The 25,638-nt window shown below is 48.8% G+C and overlaps 1 protein-coding gene across 1 annotated transcript in view; it reads left to right on the forward strand.

Moving 5' to 3' along the window:
- Positions 1–25,638, forward strand: part of LOC135909528 (decapping and exoribonuclease protein-like) — a 67,873-nt gene that overhangs the window by 33,041 nt on the left and 9,194 nt on the right. Inside the window, exon 3 of the mRNA XM_065441508.2 lies at positions 24,220–24,441. Within this exon, the coding sequence (XP_065297580.1) occupies positions 24,220–24,441 (222 nt within the window). The remainder of the gene's footprint in view (positions 1–24,219; positions 24,442–25,638) is intronic.

The raw sequence follows: 25,638 nt of genomic DNA on the forward strand, positions 1-25,638 counted from the left end.
GAATTAGTCTACCGGCTTTGGACGAGGATAGGCGGAGTATTTGCGCCATAGCCTGAGCCTCGATCACTTCGTCGATGTTGTTGTGCATGCCTAGCTGATCAACCTTTGCTGTACGTGCTCTTTCTGGAATGCCCAAGACCTGTTTGATGCTCTTGCGCATGAGAGTGTTTAGTTTCGTCTTTTTTGTTTTCATCCAATTGTGGGCAGAAGTGACGTAATTAATATGGCTCATAAGGAACGCGTGGTATACGCGCAGAAGGTTATCTTCGCAGAGACCCTTCCTGCGCCCTGAGACTCTGTGGATGAGTCTGATCATGTTTTCGGTTTTCGCGGTTAAGCGTTTCATCGTGTGTCCGTGGCATCCGGTGGCTTCGATTAGGAGCCCAAGAATGCGTATGTGGTCAACTCGCGGAATCTGTTGTCCGTCTCTTGTATGTAGTGCGATTGGAAGTTCGTCTAGAGGAGTTAGGTATCGGACTCCTTGGCAAGACTTGCGATATAGTAAGAGTTCCGATTTCTTGGAGGATAGTTGCATTCCTGTGTCTAGTAGGTACTCCTCCGTGCCATCTAGGGCAGACTGTAATGCCTGCACCATGTGTGCCAGGGAGCCTCCCGGGCTCCAGATGGTGATGTCATCTGCATATAGAGCGCAATTTACGTTCAGGATGTCTCGTAGTTTGTCTGCGAGTCCCTTCATCAGTATGTTAAATAGTAATGGAGAGATGACTGAGCCTTGCGGTGTTCCGACAGAACCCAGCGTGTAGCAGTCCGACTTAAGTTGGGAGACTCGCAGTCGGGCTTCTCTGTCTTTTAGGAAGGAGCGCACGTACTCCTGAAATCTCTGGCCGAGGCCGAGGCTTGCCACAGACTCCAATATGAAGCGGTGCGAGACGGTGTCGAATGCTTTCGTGAGATCGAGGGCGAGGATGCCTCGAACGTCTCTTGTTTTAACGTCAAAGACCTGTCTTCTTAGGAGCAACATGACATCTTGCGTGGAAAGGTGGGGTCGAAACCCTACCGTGTTGTGTGGGAGGAGTTGGTGCTCCTCAATGTAGCGTGACACTCGGTTTTGAATGATGTGCTCGGCTACTTTACTCACGCATGAAGGAAGAGCGATAGGGCGTAAATTGTCGACGTTAAGTGGTTTGCCGGGTTTTGGGATAAGGACCACCGTGGCCGTGCGCCATTGCGTTGGTACCTCTCCTGTTTCCCACACGTGGTTGATGTCTTTAATGAGTAGTGTAATGGCCTGGTCATCTAAGTTACGTAACATTCGGTTGGTTACCCCGTCGGGTCCTGAGGCCGACCTGCTGTTTAGGTTGTGTAGCGCCTCTCGGACTTCTGCTTCCGTGAAGGCAGCGTCTAATTCGGGAGTGGTTTCGCACTTTATGCTCGGGTAATCGTTGGGGTGAGCGTCGCCTAGCGGAAGGTAACGTTTGGCGATTTCTGCCAGGAAGGACTCTTCTGTTCCCCCTTTCTCTTCATGTGAGTGTAAAAGTCGGTCTAGCACGTGGCTTTGATTACCCTTTGCTTGGCTGTCGTCTAACATGCGTTTAAGGAGGTTCCACTTACCTCCGGTTTGCATGCGGCCGTCGACCGCCGAACAAAGTTCGTGACATTGGAGTCTTGTGAGCTCCGTACAGTATTGTTCGATGTCTCGGTAGAGTATCGCGACGGCTTTGCGCAGGCGTCTGTTGAGACTTTGCTTTCTCCATCGCGCAAGTATTGAGGCCTTGGCCTCGAGTAAGTGTGCGAGGTGAGGGTCAACCCTGGGGACCTCCATTTCCGTTTGTATGGTTTTCGTAGCTCTAGTTACGTCGCCCTTTATCGCAGAGAGGAGCTCTGCGAAGGAATCGTACATGTTCGTGTCTTCCTTCCGTAACTGGCGGAAGCTATCCCAGTCTGTGAGGCTGAAAGACCGGGGTAGGGCCGCCGTGTTTGGTATTTCTGTGCGTACGACGAAGTGATCGCTGCCCAGGTTTTCTTGCGTACTCATCCATGTGTAGTTTGCTACATTTCGGAGTAACGTGAGGTCCGGCGTAGTATCGCGTTGGGTCGACGTACCCAATCTGGTGGGGAACCTGTGGTCCGTCACCAGGGTGAGGGACAGGTCGTCGAACGCGCGCGAGAGGTCAATGCCGCTAGGTTTGATTGGGGGGGGGGAACCCCACGACGGGTGGGGGGCGTTTAAGTCCCCTGCGATAACGAGCGATGAGTTTCGTGCCAATGATGTGGCTTTAGTAAGGATCGCGTGGAAAGATTGTTTGTAGTGCGCGGGGGAGCTGTAGACGTTTAGTACAAAAACGCTTTGTTTTAAGAGTCGGTTAGGTACGAGCTCGATTAGGATCGCCTCGATGCGACTGTTTTTCGGTAGAACGTTATGAACGATATGCGCGAATTTTCTATTAACGAGCGTGGCGATGCCTCTCCTGGCGTCCCCTCCTCTTTGGGAGACGGGGCTGTACCCTGAGAGCGTGAGGGTTTCGCATAGGGTTTCTTGTAATAGTATTACGTGCGGCTTTTTGGGTTGAATTTTGAGGTACTATTGCAGTGAGGATTTGCGTTTCGCGTAGCTAGCGCAATGCCACTGCCAAATTTCTAAGGTATCCCGTGTCGTGTTAGCCATGATGGTTTTATGAGGAATTTATTGGCGCCGAAGGGTGCGTAGCCGTGTCCATTTGTTGTGGCTGACTAGCTTTGTTTTTAATTTTTAGGGCGACTTTATTTTCGACCACCTCTACACGATTCGTAAGGATACGAATACTTTCTAGGTTCTCTCACGTGAGGGCAGAATTTCGCCTAGGGTGTCTTGCGGTGCATTACTCTCTTCTTCCGTGTCTGGGAGCGGAGGGGGTTTGCGCTTGGCTGTGCTAACTTTCACGTTTGTCTCCTGGGGTGGTGCTTGTTTGGGAGCTTTCAGGTTTTGAATTTGCTGCTTTGCGTCATTAAGCTGCGCTGTAAGCACTTGTATGGTGGCCCGGAGACCCGCTAGTTCCTGTCGTAGGGCTGTGACTCTCTCGCTCTCATGCTCGGGCAATGAAGACCGCATTACCTGTCTGGTAGATGCAGCGTCGCGTTGCTGCTGCTGGTGATGTCTCCCTCGTACTCAGTCGGCCCACGTCAGTTCGGTGTAGCCGGATGTAGGGCGCCCCCTAGAGCAGGACCGGCTGTTGCGTCGTCCCCTGGAGCGGGAGCGGCTGCTGCGGAGGGCGCTGCGGCGCTCGGGTGTCGGCGTGACCGAGCGACTCCTTGTGGTCGCTACGGGAATACCCGAGGTGGCGCTCGAGTCACTGTGACTGGCGCCGCTCGGTCCTTGGGAGCGGCTACGGCCGCATCGGTTGCGTCTGCGGCGGCGTCTCTGTCGCACGAAGGGACTTGAAACTTGCGCTTGCAGTCCTTATCGGCGGTGGGGTGCGGTCCGCCACACAGGGTGCAGTGAGGGGAACACTGGTGATCGTCCGCTGGAATTTTGAGGCCACACTTCCGGCACCACGTGGTACTGTTGTTAGGGCAGACATCCGCCCGGTGACCGATGTTGCCACAGTTGTAGCAAACTTCCGCGTGTCTGCGAAAGAGTGTGTATCGAACAATGCTTGCTCCGCAGTAGATGTAATTTGGTACTTGTATTCCTTGGAAAAGGATTGTCACGGCTGTGGTGTTCTTGATTCTCTTCACCTCCAAGGCGTTGGGGTTGCGTTTCGTGACGATTAGTTCTCGGAGTTGGGAGTCGTTGAGCTCGAGGTCAATGCCTCCGACTACGCCTTTGCAGGTATCATCGGGTGGCGCCGGGTATACTGCGACCCGATACGTAGTATCTTTCATGCGAATTTGTTGCACCGTGGCATAGGCTCTTGCATTACGTTCGCTGGGGGTGCAGATGATGAAGATATTCTGAGTTACGTTGGGGCAGGTGGAGTCTTCCGTGAGGTCTTGAGGTGCCAGGGCTGCCGCCATTGCCAGGGCTTGCTCAACCTGCACTGGTGTAGATTTGGCCACGTTGAGACCGTCTCGGGGTCTTACGATTATACGGAACGTGTCCCTCGGTAGATGAGGGAGTCTCGAGGTAGCGACGAGGCGCTGGTATGCGCTTTTCGTTCCGGCGGTGCGACCGCCGTCCCTTCGTCTGCCACGAGTACTTGAACTTGCTCCTTGTGGTTGAGTGGCCTTTCCCTTGCGTGATTTGCGGTTATATGCCGCAATCTAGCCCGGGTCATTCGTTTTCCGGCGATATTGTCTCACCGGTGACCATTTCCATGGCGGCAATGACTGACTTGCGGTTTTAGGCCTAGGCCTACCCTCCTTTGAACGCCGAGGTTGAGAATTCGAATGCAGGAAATGTTGAGAAAGAGTCCACCCACCGAAATAAATCCGGTATGCACAGAGTCCGTGTAACTTGCTGCTTTCGTTGGTATGCAATTCACTTCGATTTCGGGTGAATAACCTCGTGAAATCATTGATGATATCGGGAGCCGATGTTTGCACGTCCGCACTAGTCGGCGCCCTACTACACTCTCTGGCCTGACAAAGGAACAAGAATTCATGATCGCCAGTCAGCCTCTGAACTACATGCAGAAAGAAGCACGTGCATTTAGGTTAATTACCCAAAGAAGACCCTGATCATGAGGAGAAAATTGACAGAGCAATAAAAATGTGTTGGCGTGCATACCACAGGCATTTCCAAATTTCTGACTGCGAGCTTACCACAATCGTGGAGAAAAGTAGTCATTGCTGTCAACTGGTCCTAACATAAGTGGCAGAAACTTGGAGGTTAGCAAAGGAGCTACAAAACAACTGAAGAATGAAGCATAGGTCGATTAAAGGAAATAAATAAAATTATGACACAACCAATCTCACGATGACTGTCAACGGTAATTCGATTACTATTTAAGCAATGTAGTGACAAACTGTGTCACTGAAGTCAAGTTTATTAATGCAATCAGCATTCTCTGCCAGCTTCTATGGTCCCACTGGCCCAAGTTGTGTACATATTAGTACAATATACAGGGTGTTTTACGTAGTAACTTGAGCGAAATCCTAAATATATGCATATGCCACGTAGAGGAACCGAACCAAGGTAATGAAGTTTGCCGTCGCTTGGGGATACTCAGATATTACAGCAAAGCTGTTTATGACTAGAGTCCATGCAGTTTTATTCTGCGTGTGGAAAAGCCGCGCGCTGATCCTGGAGATAGTACAATACCGGGCCAACCCGTGGCGGAAGTGAAGCAGACTTCAAGCACTGCACCAAGTTCCCAAAATGTTTGACCTCTTTGGTCTAAATAGAACTCGTATAAGGTAATAAACTGATCGAAACATACACTGCACTTTTCCCGCGTCAGCCATGTCTACATTCGCATGGCCCTCACTTTGTCGGTGCTCTAAGCACGTGCGTATCTACTTTCTTCTCCTTCCGCTCTTCTGTGGTGGGCGTCCTGTCAAAACGTCAAGCGTGTGTACTTTCCTCCGGCTCCTCCGAGCGGCGGTCCCGTCGTCCGAGCAAATGTATATAACAATCGTATTAAATGAGTTCGCACCTTTGTTGAAAATTTTGTCACGTCTGTGTCATGTGCTGAATAACTTCGCTGGTTGTCCACCTTATTAGAGTGGAATGTCTCATGATTTTGCATTCCGCCTAATTACACAATTATTCTTTATTATTCAATCAAATTCTCGAATGTTATATTTAGATGTATTGTGACGATGAGAAAATTGTACAGCTACATAAAAAACTCCCGATAAAGCTTCCTGCTGCTCTATACGTGGTACCTAGGCTTGTTTTTGTGAGCATGTAAGAAGACCGCGAATACCTGCAACATTGACGTGCGACTGACCACTCCAGGCTCTTGGCGTAAATTGGCGGGCTGCTCATGCGCTCGGAAGAACTGTTATGTAGCATGTGTTGAGCAACAGAAAGCTGTCGGCAGTTTTTCGTGTGGCCCTGTAATTTTCTTATTGACATTTTTCGTGTAATTATATGAGTTGAAAAGTTAATGAAATATTTAGGACTTGTTACGTGATTAGGCAGAATGCATAAAATAGTCCGAGTATCTCCGAGCGACGGCAAACACTTTTACCTTGGTTCTGTTCAGCCACGTAGCGGTTGCGTATTCGTAAGGTTTGGCTCAAGTGAAGCACCTTGTATGCTCCAGGCAGCGATGCAGTCGCGATCGTTTCATTGTCATCACTCCAGCTAGGTGATCTTAATATTATGCCACCCTCGTTACGCCTTCTATCGCGACCCACTGGCCAAAGTTCGCGACCCACTGGGACAGTAGGTATAGGCTCATGGTTGTGATGCCGTCGTGGTCACTGCACTGCCGTCATTAGAGCTTTGTGATCCAGTACTAGTCACGCAGAAAGTGGTCGCTTTACCTTCATTACATAGTCGTCATGCATTCGCTGCCTCATAGCCATAGTGGTGTCGTCGTAGTTGTTCAATCGTCGTCATTCCAGCTTCGGGATCTGACTTTTGTCATGCTATCGTCGTCACGCCTTCTACTCCGACCTGCCATAGAATAAAGAACCAACTTAGAGAAGGGAAACTTTACCTTTCGAGGTGGTTCAAAAATAAGCAGCGGCAGCGCATGGAACTTACTTAGGTGCACGCCAGATGACTTAGCTCAATCCGGAAGCGGAAGTACACTTTTATTTAGAACAAAGTCCAATATGGCTGCTTTTCGGCGGTCGCGTACGCTTGCACGCGCCGTGCTTGTCCTGCCGGATATGCGGCATGCCTCAATGCCTTCGCTGGCGCGTAGCTGGTGCGTTCTGATTGCCAAGGGCCTCTACTGACGCCCATGCAAACAAGCCACAAATGAGTGAACAGAACGTGCGACTTTATTGGCAGACGACAAGCAGTGTACATTCTCGTGCAATAGTAGAAATAAAATTTGCATGTCGAGATACGCTGGAATCATTGAAGCGAGCTCGTGAATGGCTCACCGTCGTCGTCACACGTGGTGGTCAGGTTAACGAGCGACAACCAGCAGCGGAAACAGTTTGGACAGTATGCCACCTGTTAGCCGTGACAGTCAACGTTAAAAATGCCCAAATTGCATTGCGAAGCAATCGGGTGACGCAGGCATCTGCTGCCGCAGCCTACACAGCGACATGGACTACCCCGGATTTTAGCCGTTCCCTCTTTTCCAACCTGCACGTTTCTTTTCTTTCGGGGGCCGCTAATGTGTGGCTCACACTTGGTGCCTCACATTGTCTCAATATGGACAAGTCGCTTTCGTGGGCATCGCCTTCATCAGCTACTTTTGCAGGCCTTTCCAACCATGTGGCTGTCAACTTCATACGCATCGGACTATGTAAGCACGTATGCTAGTCTCTGTTCATGCCTAATCGCGGCCGAGAAAGGCCAGAGGCACAATTTGTCCATGGCTGCAGCAAGAAAGGGTGAATGGGGAGCATGAATCACGGTGCAGGAAAATTGGTAGTCTTATGTCGCTGTGCAGGCTGCAGGAGTGAATGCTTACTTCGAGAGACTGCTTCCCAATGCAACTGACCAGGCCGCCACAGTCGAGAAGCATAACATGGCGACCATAACCAAGTAACATAACATCGAAATTAAACAGCAACCAATCACCACATAAGGTTCAGACAATACATTATACATTGGCTACGAACAATATGGCAACAGTGAGCATTCACATACACGGGTCTCTTACGCTACTTTCAGCCACCCACCTACAGGCGTAATGCTTGCCTGCGTCGCACGTGGTGGTCCAGTAACGAGCGACAACCAGCAGCGGAAACAGATTGGACAGCGTGCCACCTCTTTGCAGCAACAGTCACCATTAAATATGCCCAAATTACATTGCGAAGCAATCGGGTGACACAGGCATCTGCTACACAGTGACATGGACTACCCATCATTTTAGCATTTACTCCTTTCCAACCTGCATATATCTTTTCTTTCGGAGGCCGCTAATGCGTGGCTCACACTTGGTGTCCCACATTGTCTCAATATAGACAAGTCGCTTTCGTGGGCATCACCTTCATCAGCCACTTTTGCGGGCCTTTCCACCAAATTTCATGCACGTCCGACCTTGTAAGCACGTATTCTGGTCTCCGTTCGGGCTTAATCGCAGCGGAGAAGGGCCAGAGGCACAATTTGCCCATGGCTGTAGCAGGAAAGGGTGAACGGGGAGCACAAATCACGGTGTTTGTAAATTGGGAGGCTATGCCTCTGTGCAGACTGCAGGAACAAATGCTTACTTCGAGAGACTGCTTCCCAGTGCAACCGACCAGGCCGCAACATTCGAAAAACATAGCACTGCAACCGTAACCAAGTGACATAACAGAAAAATTAAACAGCAATCAGTCACCGCATGAGGTTCCGACAATACGTAATACATTGGCGACGAACCATCTCACAGGCATAATGCTTGCCTTTGTCGTATGTGGTGGTCTGGTAACGGGCGACAACCAGTGGTACAAACAGATTGGACAGAGCCTCGCACCTATTTGAACAAACAGTTGCCGTTGAAGATGAGCAACATCCATTGCGAAGCAATCAGGTGACGCAGGCATCTGCTGCCGCAACCAACGCAGCGACATGGACTACCCGGGATTTTAGCCTTAACTCCTTTCCAACCTGCACATTTATTTTCTTTCGAGGGCCGCTAATCTGTGGCTCACACTTTGTGTCCCGCTTTGTCTCAATGTGGACAAGTCGCATTTGTGGACATCACCTTCGGCAGCCATTTTTGCGGGCCTTTCCACCCATACGGCTATCAACTTCATACACTCCGAACCATGTAAGCACATATGCTGGTCTCCGTTTTGAGCAAATCATGGCCGAGGTAGCCCACAAGCACAATTTGCCCATGGCTGCAGCAGGCAAGACCGAACGGGGAGCACCAGTTACGGTGTGTGTATACAGGGAGTCTATGTCGCTTTGCGGACTGCAGGAGCAAATGCTTACCTTAAGGGACTGCTTACCAATGCAACTGACCAGGCACCCACATCCGAGAAACGTAACAAAGTTACCACAACCAAGTGGGGCAGCAAAACCAGATTCTGCAATCAATCACTTCAGTGTAGCTTGCGCAAAGACCCAGGCTATCAAGTAAGAAGACTAAAAACATCAAGAAAAGTAAAATGGTGCACAGCACATGGTGCATAGCTTAATGCAAGACACATGCCGATGCTACATCAGCTATTTCAGGAGACGAATTGTGCATCATAACGTACACTAGAAGATACTGCTACAGATATGTTAGGCTACTAGACAATGACTGGTATTAAGTATCAGCGAAGAATCGGTTGACCATTATGTTTCGATGAGGATGAATGATCTCTAACAAAAATGGGCAATGAAAAAGCTTGCATTTATAGAAGAAAAATTACACTTGGCACAAACGGAATTGACATGGCTAGGAAGCTGATTAAGGGCAAACTGACGGAATTCGGTCTTTTGGCCAGCGTCGTCCGTGCTTGGTCGGATGTTGCAGGTGCATCTGAAGACGAAGAGTTTCTAGAAAGTCCTTTTTGAGTTACCTGGATGACTCAGCCAAATGTCCGTGCTGGTGGAATGGTGGCCGAAGCTCTTTTTAATCTTAACGCAGTCCTCTGCAGACTTGATATCTCATCCATGTACTTCTACATGCGCTTCTTTGTTCGTGGTGCAAAAGCCTTGCGAATTCGGCTCCAGCCCCTTCCTGTTCGGCTCCAGCCCCTTCCTCTAGTGATGACCAAGATGTGCTTGGCATAGACTCTGTCGGGGCAGAACGGTGACACATGAGATACAGCACAGATTAGCCAAACTCATGTGTATTTTCCTTTATGTTCGAACTAATTATACTGAACCATAAATATTAACAAACATTCATATCTGCTGCTAACAGCAAGCCAATACAGCATATATCAAACATATTTATTTCTGAACCACCTTGTAGTAGTAGCCAACGTCCACACAACGACCTTGTTGTAGCAGGCAGCAGCTTCTGTTTAATGCGTGGAGTGTGTTGCTTTATACTGGTGCCGTCCTTATTACTGCATGTCTGGAACAGAAATTCTAACTGAATCAGAAATTTAAAACGCAAAATTTTGCAATATGAAATGCAAAAAAGTGTGACATATATATGTTGTAATGGTTTGCGATTACAGAACACATGCAGAAGCACACTGTCTGTTCTAGGGTGCTTAAGCAGCATGTCAAATAAATATTGCTATTGTCCATAAAATTGATATCTGCCTAACTACAATGCATGTCAACAGCTTAAGTACTATTAAGATCACAAATGAGAACATTTGTGCGTTCATTTATGCACTAGAAGAGATCACACTGCTGGTTCCACAAGCAAATGCATGAAAGTCATGAAGCTATTAGAATTGATGCATTATTTTTCTGCAAGAACATGATGCACCGCTTCACTACTGCAAAAATAAATGTCCTACGGTAAACCAAACTGAACAGCAAGAACATTTGGAACCAACAAGTACGAAATATTGGTGAATTATCATGCTTGCAACTGTTTAATACATTAAATTCTGTACTTTCACTTCATTTTACCAAAGGATTATTCGGTTTTGTGGACCAAAGAAGTTGCCGGTGGACTCGAAAAAAAAGTTGAATATGTATATTGATAAGGCTACTCAGTCACCTACGACCACGGCTACAGTAAGATGAAAAATGAGACGCGCGTTCCGATATCGCTCTTTATTTCCTGGTTGTGTGTGTATAACGACAGCCTCGCAAGTAAAGGTTTATTTAGGAAACAGCAACTGAGATCCTGACTGCCCATATGTATTGAAGGATCTAGTTCGGTAACTTGTGCCCGCCTGGAAGGTAATGAGACGGATGTTATGTTATATATAAAGTACGAGTTAAAATACACTCATTTATTTACAGGTATCCATCTTGATCACTTCTTTCTCTTCCCCCTTGCTGTTCTTGTCTCTTCTGTCTTCTTCTTCTTCGCCGGAACATCACATCCTCCCGGACTTCGGTTTTCATCCCTCCTGGGATGATAGGGTATGACATTTCCCACTGTTGCTATTTCAGTTTTTCCTTCCGGTCCCAAATAGTGTAGCGATTTCAAGATTCCTTGTTGCTTGACAGTCTTTATCACTGTGTAGGGCCCAGAAAATTTGGACTTCGGTCCATCTAGACTCCTCCGGACTAAAGCTGTATCTCCAGGCTCTATTACAGGCATCTTTGGGCTATGTCGCAGATCGAAGTGTCTCTTCATTGTTGATCTGTAGCGCGAAAGCTCCTCTTCAGTTTTGCGCCTTTCCTGCAGATCTACTTTCCCAACGATTCCAAGGTCGTAGTCGGCCGGTAGCCAAGTTGCTTCGCCTGATGCAGCAAAGTTAGGCGTGCATCCTAATCCCATGGTATGAGAATGATTGTGGTGCCTGACTGCTGCTTCCAAGGCACACTTCCATCCTCCATGGAAATCATGGTAAATTGCGATGAATGTTTTCAAATCCCGAATGAGCCTCTCAGCTAGGCCATTTCCTTCTGGATGGTAGGGTGTGGCAAATCTCAGGACAATTCCTCTATCACGGGCCCATTCTTGAAGCTTCTTACTGCGGAAAGCTGGCCCGTTGTCGGAGACCACTACCTTGGTGTTCTTGAACATATTCCGCTCCAGTAACGTCAAAACAGAATTGCCGTCTTCCTTTCCTGGCTTTGCAGCAGCCATGCGTGTGCATTCATCTATTGCGACAAGGAATGCCTGAGTCTTACTGACTCCCTCTCCTCGCTTTTTTAGTTCGGCAAAATCTAGATGAATTACTTCAAATGGGACTTGGGAATGATTAGCGATGACCATTTGATTCCCTCTTGGACGATACTTGGCCTTGTTAATTTGGCACTGGTGACATGTTTGCACGTAGTTCTTGATATCTTCCTTCATATTTTTCCAGATGAATCGACTTTTTATCTTCCAATAAGTTTTCCAGAATCCATCATGCCCTCCTGACTCTGGGCTGTCATGGTACAGCTTCAAAACCTTTTTCACCAAAGTTCCTGGCACACAAAATTTGCCATTATTGCAAGTCAGATCTTCGGTGCCTTCCCACAAGCTGCAAACATGTTCATGATCAGATGTTCTCACTTCTGTGATATGAAGCCTGGAAAGTGCATCTGCGTCAGGAAGCTTATCACCAGGTCGATGGCTTACATCGAAAGTGAACTGTTGTATTTCACTGATCCAACGCGCCACTCGGCCCTTGGGCTGGGTTAATCCCAAGAGGTAGGTTAACGCTCGGTTGTCAGTGAAAAGCCGGAAATGACGACCCTCTATGTAGCTTCTGAAATACCGGAGTGCCATCACAACAGCCAGAGCCTCTTTTTCTGTCGTCGTATAATGTTCTTGAGCTTTTGAGAACGTAGAAGAATAATAGCCAATCACCTTGAGCTGGCGTCCTTGCTGTTCCGTTGTGTCTCGTTGATATAGAACGGCCCCTGTACCATATTGTGAAGCGTCCGTACACAGCTCGAAAGGCTTGTTGAAGTCAGGTAGCACAAGCACAGGATCCGACGAGATAGCTTCAACAAGGTACTCGTACGCTTTCTCGCACTCTTCACTCCAGATAAATGGCACATCCTTTTGCGTCAGCTTGGTGAGGCATCTTGTCTTTGCAGCGTAATCCTTAATGAACGCACGAAAATGACCGGCGAGTCCGAGGAAAACACGGAGTGAGTGTAGGTCATATGGCTTGACGAGCTTCTTCATCCTTTGTATAGACTCCTCTTTGGTTGTTTTAGTTTTGCCGTCAAAAACTCTTCCTAGAAAGACAACATTTGTCTGAAAAAATTCACTCTTGTTCTTGTTAATCTTTAACTTTGACTTGCTGAGGGCTTCTAACACGCACGAGAGGTGTTTTTCATGTTCTTCTCTTGTACGTGAGTATATGATGATGTCGTCAATGTATACGTTACAAAACTTTCCCAGGAACTCATCAAGAATGCCATTCATCATTTTCTGAAACCAAGCTCCAGAATTCTTCCAACCGAATGGTAAGCGGTTGTACTCGTACACATCGAAAGGTGTTACAAAAGCAGTGTACTGCTTGTAATCTTCTTGTAGTGGCACCTGCCAGTATCCTTTACAGAGGTCGATCCGAGAGAAAACTTTCGATCCACCAGTTTCATTGATGATCTCGTCTATTCGGGGCATGGGAAAAGGAAACAAATCAGTCTGGCCGTTGATCTGCCGGTAATCTGTGCAAAGGCGAAATGAGCCATCGTCTTTCGGTACGATGGTGACTGGTGACGCGAAAGTGGATGTTGATGGCCTTATAATACCGGCATTTAGCGTTTGCTGCAGTTCGGCCTTTAGCCAGGTCTTTTTCTCGAGGGAAAGACTGTACGGCTTTTTACGCACTACTGTGACGTCACGAAGCTTAAACGGTACCTCGAAGACATCTGCTGCTGGCGGGTACGTCTCAACACAAATAAGTTCGGGAAAATTTGTCAGTATCTCATCAGCATTTCTAACTCTTCGATGTGAATTTTCAATTCCACGCAAGTTAGGCTTAAATGATCCGTCAATAGTCACTTCGTCTCTCCAAGAAATATTCATCTTCAATCGCTTCATATCAGGCCGAGATAAAAGAAACAGGAAATCAACACCCTGCATGACAAGGCCATCTACCTTTAGGTGATGTCCACCAAATTCAACCTCTACTTCTGCCCAGTGTTGCAACCTTCTAGTTTTTCCATCATAGCTTTGAACACTAACTATTCTTCCTTCGTAAACCTTGCTCGGTTGGATGATTTCCTGATTTACCAGGCTTACAGATGCTCCAGTATCAACCAGGGAGTCCAGACTTTTTCCATTTACCATCATTTTAACAAATAGGAGATTTGACTTCAGAAGGTATACATTTTCCATCGTGTCACATTGGTCGGACTCGGTATTAAAATATTCTACCGTTTCGCCATGTGCGTCAATGCTCAGTGGTAGAGTACTATGCCTTTTGATGGGACCGTGAATCAGAAAATCACTGGACACATACTTAAGGCAAGCAAGTAAGTCATCCGTGGAGGTTGGACGGTGTACACAAACCTCTCTTTGCGATTCGTTAGTCATGCCTTGAATTATCAGGGGAAGGATTGCAGAGTCCGGTAGATTAGGGTCGGCAATGTAGAGTAAACGTCTCTTCTCGAAAAAGTAATCCATGACTGTCCCTTCTCTGTGTCTGAAAGCTAATGCGTCGTCCCATCTGTCAACCGGATTTCGCTCAAAAGCAGAAAGAAAACTATCTTTCCACTTCTGCCATGAATCACGGCATTGACTTGCGATTCGCATGTCCCACCATTTTCTGGCATTGCCAGATAAAAAACGGCGCATGTTACACACTTTGTCGTCCAATGACGTCCAGTGGTTTTGCGCACATGCATATTCATAAAATCTGAGCCACAAGTTGGCGGCATTAGACACCCCATCGAAACTATCGGGCTTGAACTCTTCTTGATGTGGTTTCTGTGCTCTTAGTGAGTCGCTAACTGCTTCGAAAATCAGTCGCTGTTGCTCATACTGCGTGGTCTGCTGCTGAAACAGCGCTTGCAACAAGGCGTTATGCGAGTGCTCAGTCTCGTTCTTGGAATCTATCCTTGAATGTCCCGGAAACATAACCTCAAATTCAGACATAGAAGCATCGATTCTTACCACACCTTTCTCAACGAGGGCTGCTTCGTTCAGTTGACTCTTCTCAGCGATGATGCGAAGCAGTTCCGATGAAGTCGCTGATTCCTGAAGAAGCACTGGATCTTCGCCGTCAAGCTGGTAGGTCTTCACGGTCGTCTGCCCATCTGTTCTTCTTGCCAACGTTACTTCAAGCCACATGGTCGACTGCGCCAAATATAAAGTACGAGTTAAAATACACTCATTTATTTACAGGTATCCATCTTGATCACTTCTTTCTCTTCCCCCTTGCTGTTCTTGTCTCTTCTGTCTTCTTCTTCTTCGCCGGAACATCACATTATATAACGATTGAAGCAGCGGTGTTAAACGACTCACCATTATTGCCGTTGTCAACCGCAGCAAAATCCACTTCCCGTTTCGATGCAGACGTGTTCCGAATGGCTCACGACCGAAACCCAACTTCCGGGTTTACTTGTCCGCTTGCAAACACGTAACTTCACCCCAAGGTAAATAGCACGAGACATCGAAGCGCAAGAAACTAGTTTTAGAAACAAAGAAGCAACCAGTCTGAGTGTACGAACGAATGAATCCGTGCTGCCGTGCACTCGAAAATACCGGTAAAAATTTTAAATCCAGGCCAGAGGTCACGTGAAAGATCAATGATGCTGAACGCTATTTGCGTTTATAATGACAAAGAAACAATAAAGTTACTAACAAAGAGTACAATAACTAATTAGCAATGATAATTTTGTCGTGTTCTTTATGTAACAAAAACGCTTCCGTAATTGTAAGAGAAAGTTTGTACGATAAATTTGTGCTTATTACGACGTCTCTACCGGGAAATGTTGGAACTAACGAACGCATCCCGAAGTGGTGCTACTACGTCGGCTTTGTTAGCAGCGGCACGCCGTCGATTTTTTCACCCTCTGTGGCCATTTGTTGAACTTGAGAGTGTGCTACCTCTGGACCTGCTGGCAATTAAGAAATTTTGCGACAGGTCATATTCCTGAAACTACGCTGATTTAACACGTACAATGGTAATTCCGACGCTCAGGGCCGCGCATAAGCGTCGCGACATGGTGACGAATGTATGACACTGACGGACTCATCATAAGATGACGAAAAAGAAAAAAAATACTTTCATCGAGCGAGAAAATTAAATACAAACAATAGAATGAAGACAATGAGACGGTGATTCCTAAGTTATTCTGAGGGAATTATGACGACAAGGTGACGGAAACGACATCGGGACAACGAAATGACCGCGAATGTATGACGGCAACCGGGTAAATAAGCGGGAATGACGACGATGGCATCACCAGTATGGTATGACGGTGATGATACGGCAAACATTGCATGACAGCCTATGCGTAACACCCAAAGAATAGTGACGGTAGCATGGCAACGGCATCTAATCACGACCAAATGACGACATGATTACAATGACGAACAGAGAATGATGTCGATGGGTTGATTGAAATGGTATGACGATACTGGGATGACGATGCAGAAACCACAGCACGACGATGATGGCATGACAATAGTATGCGCATGGCGGCATGACGAGATCAGAATGTCCAAGTGAAAATGATACTGTCAGACGACCGCGATGGCATCCCGCCGACGATATGAAGATGACAGTACGACAACGACACAGTGACGACGCTGACTTGACAACGGCATGCAGACCATGACGAGTGTAAAATGGCGTGACGACGACTAGCTATCACAAAACATATATGGTGACGATGGCATGGCAAGAGTCGGATGACAAAGATGCAGTCAGGATAACATGGCCATGACGGCAGTAGGACGACGGCCTGACAATGAAGGAATGATGACTCTCATGAGATGATGAAATAACAAGGGCGGCATAATGACAATTGAGTGGCGAGAACACGATATCAATGCAATGAAGATTGACATCGATGAAACAACGAAGACGCTATGATCATGAAGGCGAGGGTACAATCGATTGACGATATTGACGCGATGAAAATGATAAAAGGACAGCATAACTACAACGGCATGACGACTGTCTGATGAAAATGGTGACAATGATCAAAGTCGTATGATAAAGCTCGGAAGACCATTATGCTATGACTGCGATGGTATCACGACCCCGAACACAAATCTATTATCTATTCGACAACTGGGGCCATTGGGCCAGAGTAGATGGCGGGATGACGGCGGCATGACAAGAGTCGAATGACGAAGCTAGTATGACTATGATTGAATGTCCATAATCGCATGATTATGGTCATGTGATGACGAATGCATAATGGGTCTGTGACGATGATGGCCTCACGAGTGTGTGATGACAGAGGTTGAATTATGATGATAACGCAGTGAGCACGACACCATCAGGAATACGAGCCATATCTAGTGGCCCAAGTTGTTAGACAACTTGGGCCACTGTGTTGGCGTTGAAGACACGACGAAAGGATGATATCGAGAAGCTGCAATGACAATAAAAAAAACAATCACAGCATCACGACCATGAGCCCTAGTGACCATCACCTAGTGGTCCAAGCAGGTAGACAACTTGGACTAGTAGGTCGGCGTAAGAGGCTAGATAGATAAATAATTACTATGGACAGATATGTGGGGAGATACGCTTGCAACGGTTCAAGTAAGTAAAGAATAAAATTCGCATTAAAAGACAAGGCTAAGCTGTTAACCAAGGCGCGTCTAGTTGGCTATCTGCAATAGGGGAAGGATATGGGAATAGGGAATGAGAGGGACTGAATACGACGGCATGACGACTGTCTAATGAAAATGGTGACAATGACCAAAGTCGTATGATAAAGCTCGGAAGACCATTATGCTATGACTGCGACGGTATCACGACCCCGAACACAAATCTATTATCTATTCGACAACTGGGGCCATTGGGCCAGAGTAGATGGCGGGATGACAATAGGGGAAGGGGAAGATGCAAGGGGAAGGAATAGGGGAAGGGGAAGATGCAATAGGGGAAGGATATGGGAATAGGGAATGAGAGGGACTGAATAAGAAAAGATGCCATGATTCGCGCATGCGCGTTATGGGCACCTCTAGTCAGTGGCATTCGCACTGGCCAGTCGTCTTTACGATACACGAGAGAGAGAAAGAATGATAAATAAAACGCATAGAGCTTAACCAGGACTGAGTCCGGTTTGGTACCTTGCTTTGGGGGAAGGCAAAAGGGGAGCGACACTTCACCAGAAAAACCCCGCTGTGGACATCGCCGAAATAGTAAATTTTCTACATATATATATATATATATATATATATATATATATATATATATATATATATATATATATATATATATATATATATATATATTATAGCTTGTCGCGGGAGGCTTAAACAGGTCGGCGCTATATCGTAACGGGGAAGCCAGCACTTCTCGTAGTCTTCTCTTGCACCAGCACACCAGCACCATGCCTAGTGCTTTCAGTACAATAAATATATATATATATATATATATATATATATATATATATATATATATATATATATATATATATATATATATATATATATATATATATATATATATATAATCAGTGATGGTGACTCGGACAAGATCAGAGACGGTAACTCAATCTGGACGCTTGCAAAAACCAAAGTGCCTTCGCAGCATTTCGGCCACCGAATGATGCGGAAGGTGTTCGAGTAACGCCTGCATGGACACTAACCGATTATTCAGCTCTCGCTTTGGGCTTAGGTCGTTGGGATGTCTTTGCTGTAATTTGTTGGTGTAATTCAACCGGGTTCGTAAACGAGGGAGGGCTCGAGGCACCCTCCGTTAGACGATCCGCAGCATGGTGGTGATGAACGATGACTGACCCCCGAGCAGCTGTGCTCGCCGGTGCTTATTGGTGCAGTGACCAATGCTGCCTAGCGAGCCTGGCAGGTCAATGAAGATTATGACCGAGGGGGCGTCACATACTTGTTACAACCCCTTACCCCCAGTTTGTTAATGAAAAGAAACAAACCTCCAAGTTCTGAGCATAAGGGTCTGCCGCCATCACAGCGAAGTTGACGGTGCCTGCTATCCAGGCGAGTAACGGTCCGGCGGCCTCTGCGTTCGAGTGCTCGGCGTGGGCACCGGTGATGACGGGCCGGGTGTGTTAACGCTGGGTGCTGCCTGAGCCAGCCTCACTCCGTCCGGAGGGTCCATGGTGGTCGGCCCTGTGAGTGGTGCTGGACTTGACACCAGCCCAACGTGCTCCGCACCACTGGCAACGCTTGCCGCCTCCGAGTTGGGCGGTGCTCTGCTTGAAGTGACTGTTGTTGCCGCTAGTCATCCTGTGGGCTGGAACTCTGAAGTGGCAGTGGAGGGTGCTAGCCAGGTCCCGAGGTGAGGCTTAACATGGTCGGCGCGTCTGTGCCACGTGGCCCCGTCTGGCATGCGAACGAGCAGCGATGAGGCACTGGCAGGAGACACCACCTGTCCATCAGACCAGGGTGGGCCAGGACAGAAGTTCCTGCGAAAACTGGAGCTCCAAATTCTGGCAAAGGCCTGGGACGGACACCCTCGATCAGCAGCCAGGTTCTGCTTCAGCTGCTTCAGGAGCACTGTCTTGAGCATGCGCCCCAACAGCATCTCACAGAGGGCATGGCCAGTGAAATCGTGGGGTGGGGTCCGGTACTGGAACAGTGTCCGGGCAATCTGCGTCTAGAAATCTCCAGTATGGCACTTCTTGAACTTTTTCTTGATGGTTTGCACCACCCGCTCGGCTGCACCGTTTGAAGCATTGACGCAGGGTGGTACGGCGGAACCATCATTCGGCGGATTCCATTATTTCTCAGCCAGGCCAGGTACTCAATGCTCTCGAAAGCAGAAACATTGTCGGACGCGATGACGTCCGGTAACTCCTGGGCGGCGAAGACCTGTCGTGGTGCTGCGGTGGTCATGCCTGCTGATGGAGCGGTGACAGGTAGAACCTCCTCCCACTCCAAAAAGGCGTCCAACTCCACCAGGAAGTAATAACCCTTGTGGGGCCCCCCGACATCCACTTGTAGGCGGGACCAGGGTCTCTGTGGGAATGGCAAGGGGGTGATTTCCATATGACGTGAGGGCCACTGATGCTCCTGGCAGATTTGGCAGCTCTGCATCATGTGAGCGATGTCCTGGTCCAGGTCAGCCCACCAAACGTGGGACCGGGACACCATCTCGGTCTTTCTTTTCTACGCCTGGATGACCCCCTTGCAGCAAGTCCATGACCCTGGACCGGAGACTTTATCGGATCGCCGCCCTAGAACCCCACAGTAGGCAGCCCTGCGGTAAGCTCAGCGCGGCGGCCTTGGGCTATAGCCCTGCTGAACGAATTCCTACCACGGGACACCAACATGGCCACCTGAGACAGGACTGCATCTCGGCTGGTCGCTTGCGATACCGCAGATCAGTAGAGCATCTCCGGGTATGCGTGCTCCAGCATGAACACTTCAGCAGGTTCTGGAATAGCACCAGGCACCTCTGGCCCAGGCAGGCGGCTCAGGGCATCAGCAGGTCCCAGGTTCTTTCCTGGACGGTAAACCAGCTGGTAACTACAAGGTGCCAGACTCAAGGCCCAGTGTATCACTCGAGGTGATGCCTGCACGGAACGCACCTTGTCAGTCCCCAGCAGCCCCAACAGCGGCTTGTGGTCCGTCACCACCTCGAACTTGCGGCCGCACAGATACTGGTGGCAGCGTTCGACACCAAACATGAGGGCCAGGCGTGCCTTGTCGAGCTGGCTGCAGCGTTGCTCTTCAGCATGAAGCCGACGAGAAGCAGACGACACAGGGTGATCCTGGCCATCCTTGTCCTGGTGCGCCAGCGCGGCTCGCATGCCGTACGGCGACGCATCTACGATCAGGACGACAGGCTTGGCAGGATCGAAGCGTACCAGCACTGGAACCTTGCAGATTAGCTCCTTGCTGTGCTGGAAGACCTGGTCCTGCGTCTTCTAGGCCCATTGCTGACCATCTAGAAGCAGAAGGTGGAGCGGCTGTAGATGCTACGACAGGTTCGGCAAGGAAACTCCTGCATAGGTTGGTGAGGCCATGGTAGCTCTGAAGCTCCTTGTTCTGGGGCTCAGATGCCTTGAGCACAGCATCGACGCTGTGGGGAGCCAGGCCTAGGCCAGCCTGGGAAATGACATCTCCCAAGTGGTCCACACGGGGAGCCAGGAAAATGCACTTTTCCAGCTTCATGCTACAGCTACAGTCACGCCAGGACGCTGTGCAGATTCTGCAGGTGGTCCCTGTCGTCGCTGCCAGCAACCGGGATGTCATCCAAGCCCACCGCCACGTGCCACGTGCCTCATGCCCTTAAACAGGTTTTCCATGTTCCTCTAAAATATGGCTGGGGCTGAGGCCACGCCAAACGGTAAGTGCATGTATTGGAAGAGCCCCAAAGTTGTCGATATTGTGACAAATTCCGGTAGTCATCCTGGAGCACCAGCTGCTGGTAAAGATCTCTGAGGCCACGTTTGGTAAACTTAATAATATTTGGGGTTTTACGTGCCAAAACCACTTTCTGATTATGAGGCACGCCGTAGTGGAGGACTCCGGAAATTTTGACCACCTGGGGTTCTTTAACGTGCACCTAAATCTAAGTACACGGGTGTTTTCGCATTTCGCCCCCATCGAAATGCGGCCGCCTTGGCCAGGATTCGATCCCGCGACCTCGTGCTCAGCAGCCCAACACCATAGCCACTGAGCAACCACGGCGGGTTTTGGTAAACTTCTGTTCACCGGACAATGCTGACCAGAGATCAGTGGCTACTTTCTCGACGAAAGCGACGGGGTTGATCGTAACCTTGAAAACCCCGCTGACCCTGTCATTGCCGTCTCGCTTGAGGACTGGTACGATGGGAGTGGCACATTCAGACGTCTTGTCGGGCACCAGAATGCCCTCTCGCGGTAACCGTTTCAGATCCTGGGTGCCCCCTCCTTCAGGGCGAGTGGCAGTGAGCGAGGCTTGAAAAAACGTGGCCGGGCTCCCTCAGGTACATCGGTGCCAGCCGTCGTGCCGGCAATGTGCCAACCCAATGTTGGAACAGGGACTTGAACTCGGTCAGGAGGCTGGGGACTTAATTCACAACATGCAGGCTGACTTCCTGGTACTCTGGCAGATGGACGCCCAGTGCTTGGATCTAATTTCGGCCCAGGAGTCTCGGCGATGACCCCTTGGTTAAGTAAAGGGGAGGGGTTGCTTGTCTGTCGCCAAAGCGAGCGCTGACCTGGGCCTGACCCCGGATTAAGGAGACCTGCCTGGCGTAGTTGTGCAGCATCCCACCCGTAGCCTCGACGGACACGGCGGGGAAGTACGCTTGAAGAGTTTCCCGGCCATTACTGATACCCTGCCCCTGTGTCCAATTCTATGGAAAGGGGGGGCCCGCATACTTCGACGGTCACCATGTACGGGGGCACAGACGACAGAACAAAGCATGTGTGCCCCATGTCAAAAATCGGCGGGTCCTCGGCCACAGCATGGAGCCTGGCCACGCAAGAACTCGAGCTTGCTGCCACACGCCCCCACTGCGTACCCTTGTGACGGCTACCCTGGCTGCGGGCTCGTCTGATACCTGGGCTTGAACCAGGCTGTTGCTGCTGTTTGCTTTTCGTCCTTCCTCTTTGTCATACTCGTGCTTCGTGCCCAGTTTTCCCGCACATGAATCATTGTGCTTGAGAGAACTAGCACTGTGAGGGGGAATGGGCACCACCACAGCAATCGCAGGTTGTGCCCTTTGTCCTCAACTTGACAGCCGCTTCCGCCGACGGTGAGCTAGTCGTACGGGCAGTCTCGCCAGGCTCCTTCGCGGCAGCTTCTATTGCCTGGCTTTACGGCATCGTCCAGTGAGAGGTCGAGAAGCTGCAGGAGTCATGTATGCATAACGGGGTTGTTGATGCCACAGACGAAACGGTCCTGGAGCAGCGAGTCCAGCTGGTCCCCGAAGGCGAAGGCGCTCGTTAATCCTCGTAGAGCAGCGAAGAAGTGCCCAAGAGTCTCCTTCCCGGTGGCTCCGGTTGTTGAAGCAGAAACGCTCCATTAGTGTGAACGGTTCTGATTTGAAATGCGAGCGCAGTATGGTGAGCAGCTCACCCAGCGTCTTAATATGTGGCGTGGCTCGCTTCAGAAGGTCGAGCAGGAGACTGAAGACGCGGGTTCCGCAGCTGGCCAGGAAAATGTGCCGCTGTTTGGCTACGGGTGTGCCGTTTGCCAGGAAGAACACGTGGACTTGTTCCTTGCAAATTGGCCAGGCGGACCCATCTCCCTCGAACGGCTCGAGCCTTCCATACTGCGGAATGGTGGCAGCAACTGGGGCCGGTGTTTCACTGCCCACGGCGGCATGGAACGATCCTTGGGTACGCATCGTAAGTGTCACGATCCGCCCGGGTTCGTGAACGAGGGAGAGCTCAAGGCACGCTCCGTTAGACGGACGCTCCGCAGCGTGGTGGTGATGAACGATGGCTGATTTACAAGCAGCTGTGCTCACCGGTGTTTATTGGTGCAGTGACCAATGTTGCCTACCGAGCCTTGCAGGCCACCGAGCCTGGCAGGCCAACGAAGATTATGCCCGAAGGGGCGTCTCATGCTTGGTACACTCTTTAAATATTCAACACACATATTGTCACTGTTTACAAAGCCCTATGTACACAAATGCCACAATCCTGAACCGATCCATTTATTTCTGCAGTAAACGTAATGGAATGCAATTCATGCCACTCAGAAGCAAACTGCAGTCACAGTATGGCTTTGTATTACCATAATCTTACAAATGCACTTACAGAAATACAGAAAATTATAAAAAAAAACGTGTTTCTGTCGCCTGCCACCTCTCGAATGCCTTATGCTAGCCTGTAGCCCTATCGCTGCGTTCCACTAGCTGCGCCCTTCTGGTATTTGATTTTTGTTATTTTTTGTTGCCCTATTTTCTTGTTTGTGTCATCGCGAATTTACCTAGGCATTTTAGCATTTGTAGCTGTTATATGCACTCCTAGCTTCTCTTTTTCTGGTACAAGAATATATCTTATTTTGTGAGGAGCATGCTTTTGTGCCTTCCGGAAGAGCTGCCGTCCTGTGCTCTTTCTCCTCGCTGCGTTTTGTGTTTTTTATTAAGAAGCAGAAATACTTGCTAAACATTTTGCGGATACTGTCAATAGATAACTGCAAGTCGCATCTTCTCGGCGTCATATGTGATCAAAATCCGCAACGAAGACGGCAACGTATAAGTTCCTTAAAATATAAGTTCCTTATTGTGGAACATTCGCTATGTGCATAGCAACCTGTTGAGGGTTCAAGTCTATACATTTTCGCATAGGATTGGACTTAAATCCTCTTGTCGGTGCCAGCATGTGCGAGCGTGTCGTTGAAATTATTCGCGAGATATTACGGCATACATATGTGACGTAACGTAAAGGAACCTCCAACGCAACATAGACATCAGAAAACTCATTAATTGCGAGAATTTACCTAATAATCTAGCTTTTCTTTAAGCAACGTCTTATTCAAGGCGTCCTCGATTCCGCATTCAACTAAACAACTTTCTAGGGACCTGCACGTTCATAAATAAAGATATAGGACAGAGAAGCTACTTTGCGCTTTCCGCATATAAATTTTTGTGCGACGCAGGTGAACCAGGAACTTCTGCCGAGGGGGGTGAAGTGTGCAGGGAAGACGATGCATACAACGTCGTCCTCCGCTGCCAGCTTGGATCGCACTCCATCGTGCTAGGCGCCGAAGTTAAAGCGGTGGACCCCGTGTTCAATGCGAGCCGGGCTCTACAGCTGGATACGTGGAGTTCAAGACGAGCCGCAAGCACTACAGTCACACGCAGCGGAACAAGTTCTACAAGTGAGTACAACAATGAACTACTCACACGTAGACAATCTTCTTGCAGAAAACGTAATCAACGCAAGCTCAATTCCGATTGATTTTGGGTTATCGTGAAGCACCTATGTTCAGAAACAAGCATTTAGAAATTAGAGCAGTGGGCCCAAGTAACTTTGAATAGCTGCCTTTGGCAGTATCTTGAATTATTCACAGAAATTGAGGTTTTTGTGGCGTGGGGGTCTCATAGAAGATCTTCGTAATCGCTCTTTCGTTGCAAGCTGTCACAATTAGAAGTGACCCAAGCAAGCACAAATGAAGATGGACTCCACTTACTGGTTTTTATATAGTGTGCAGGCACTTGCTCAAAGGGGGGGATATTTCCGCGTGTAATGAACGTCGTCCGCCCAGCGCATTTTGAAGCGCTCGGCTCACCCTTTCAAAGTAGAATACGTAGGCATGACGACAATGAGATAATGACGGTAGAATCATTAAGGTGAAATGATGATGACGGAACTACTATGATGACATGAGAGCGAAAGAATCAGTAGGGGTATAACGATGGGATTGCGGTCGAGTAGGAGCTATTTGGCAAGTCGGCAAACAGCCATCCGTCAATGGGGGCAGCGATAAAGTTGAAGGAATACGCAAGGAAAGCATCATTATCATAAGTCTTCACACATGAATGCTATACTGAAGACGGATATATCACATGCGACACAGCTCTATAAACGAATTCTCACACTCCGTTGGAAGTACTAGAGGTCTATTGGTAAGCTGACGACCTCGCTTGAACGCAGTCACGGCCGGCAGTTACCAGCGAGGGCTTAACACAGGCGGCATTGCAGCAACATGGCAACCGTGCCGTCAGCCTTCACCGCTTCAGCAGAAGTCTCCTAGTTGAAGGCCACATATTGGCTACTCAGAAGAAAACGCGCTCTGGCACATACCTGGCCTGTTGCGTCACAGGTGTAATCAAGGCGTTTGCGTGCGTCGCACCTCGATGTTGCTTGAAGCGAGACCGACGGAAAACGCTCTGTGTATGTCATTGTCATTGATAAGCATTAAGTAACCTTAACTGTACATTTGCGGTTCCGCCTAATCAGATCATTGTGTGTACACTGAGGTGTTGTATGCACACATGTAATCAGCAGAAACATCAGTGTGGGCGCGCACAACACATACACCAGCCGTGGGAACCAGAGCGCTGCTTTCTCCCGC

The sequence above is a fragment of the Dermacentor albipictus genome, chromosome 5 (assembly GCF_038994185.2).
Source record: "Dermacentor albipictus isolate Rhodes 1998 colony chromosome 5, USDA_Dalb.pri_finalv2, whole genome shotgun sequence".
Lineage (NCBI taxonomy): Eukaryota > Metazoa > Arthropoda > Arachnida > Ixodida > Ixodidae > Dermacentor > Dermacentor albipictus.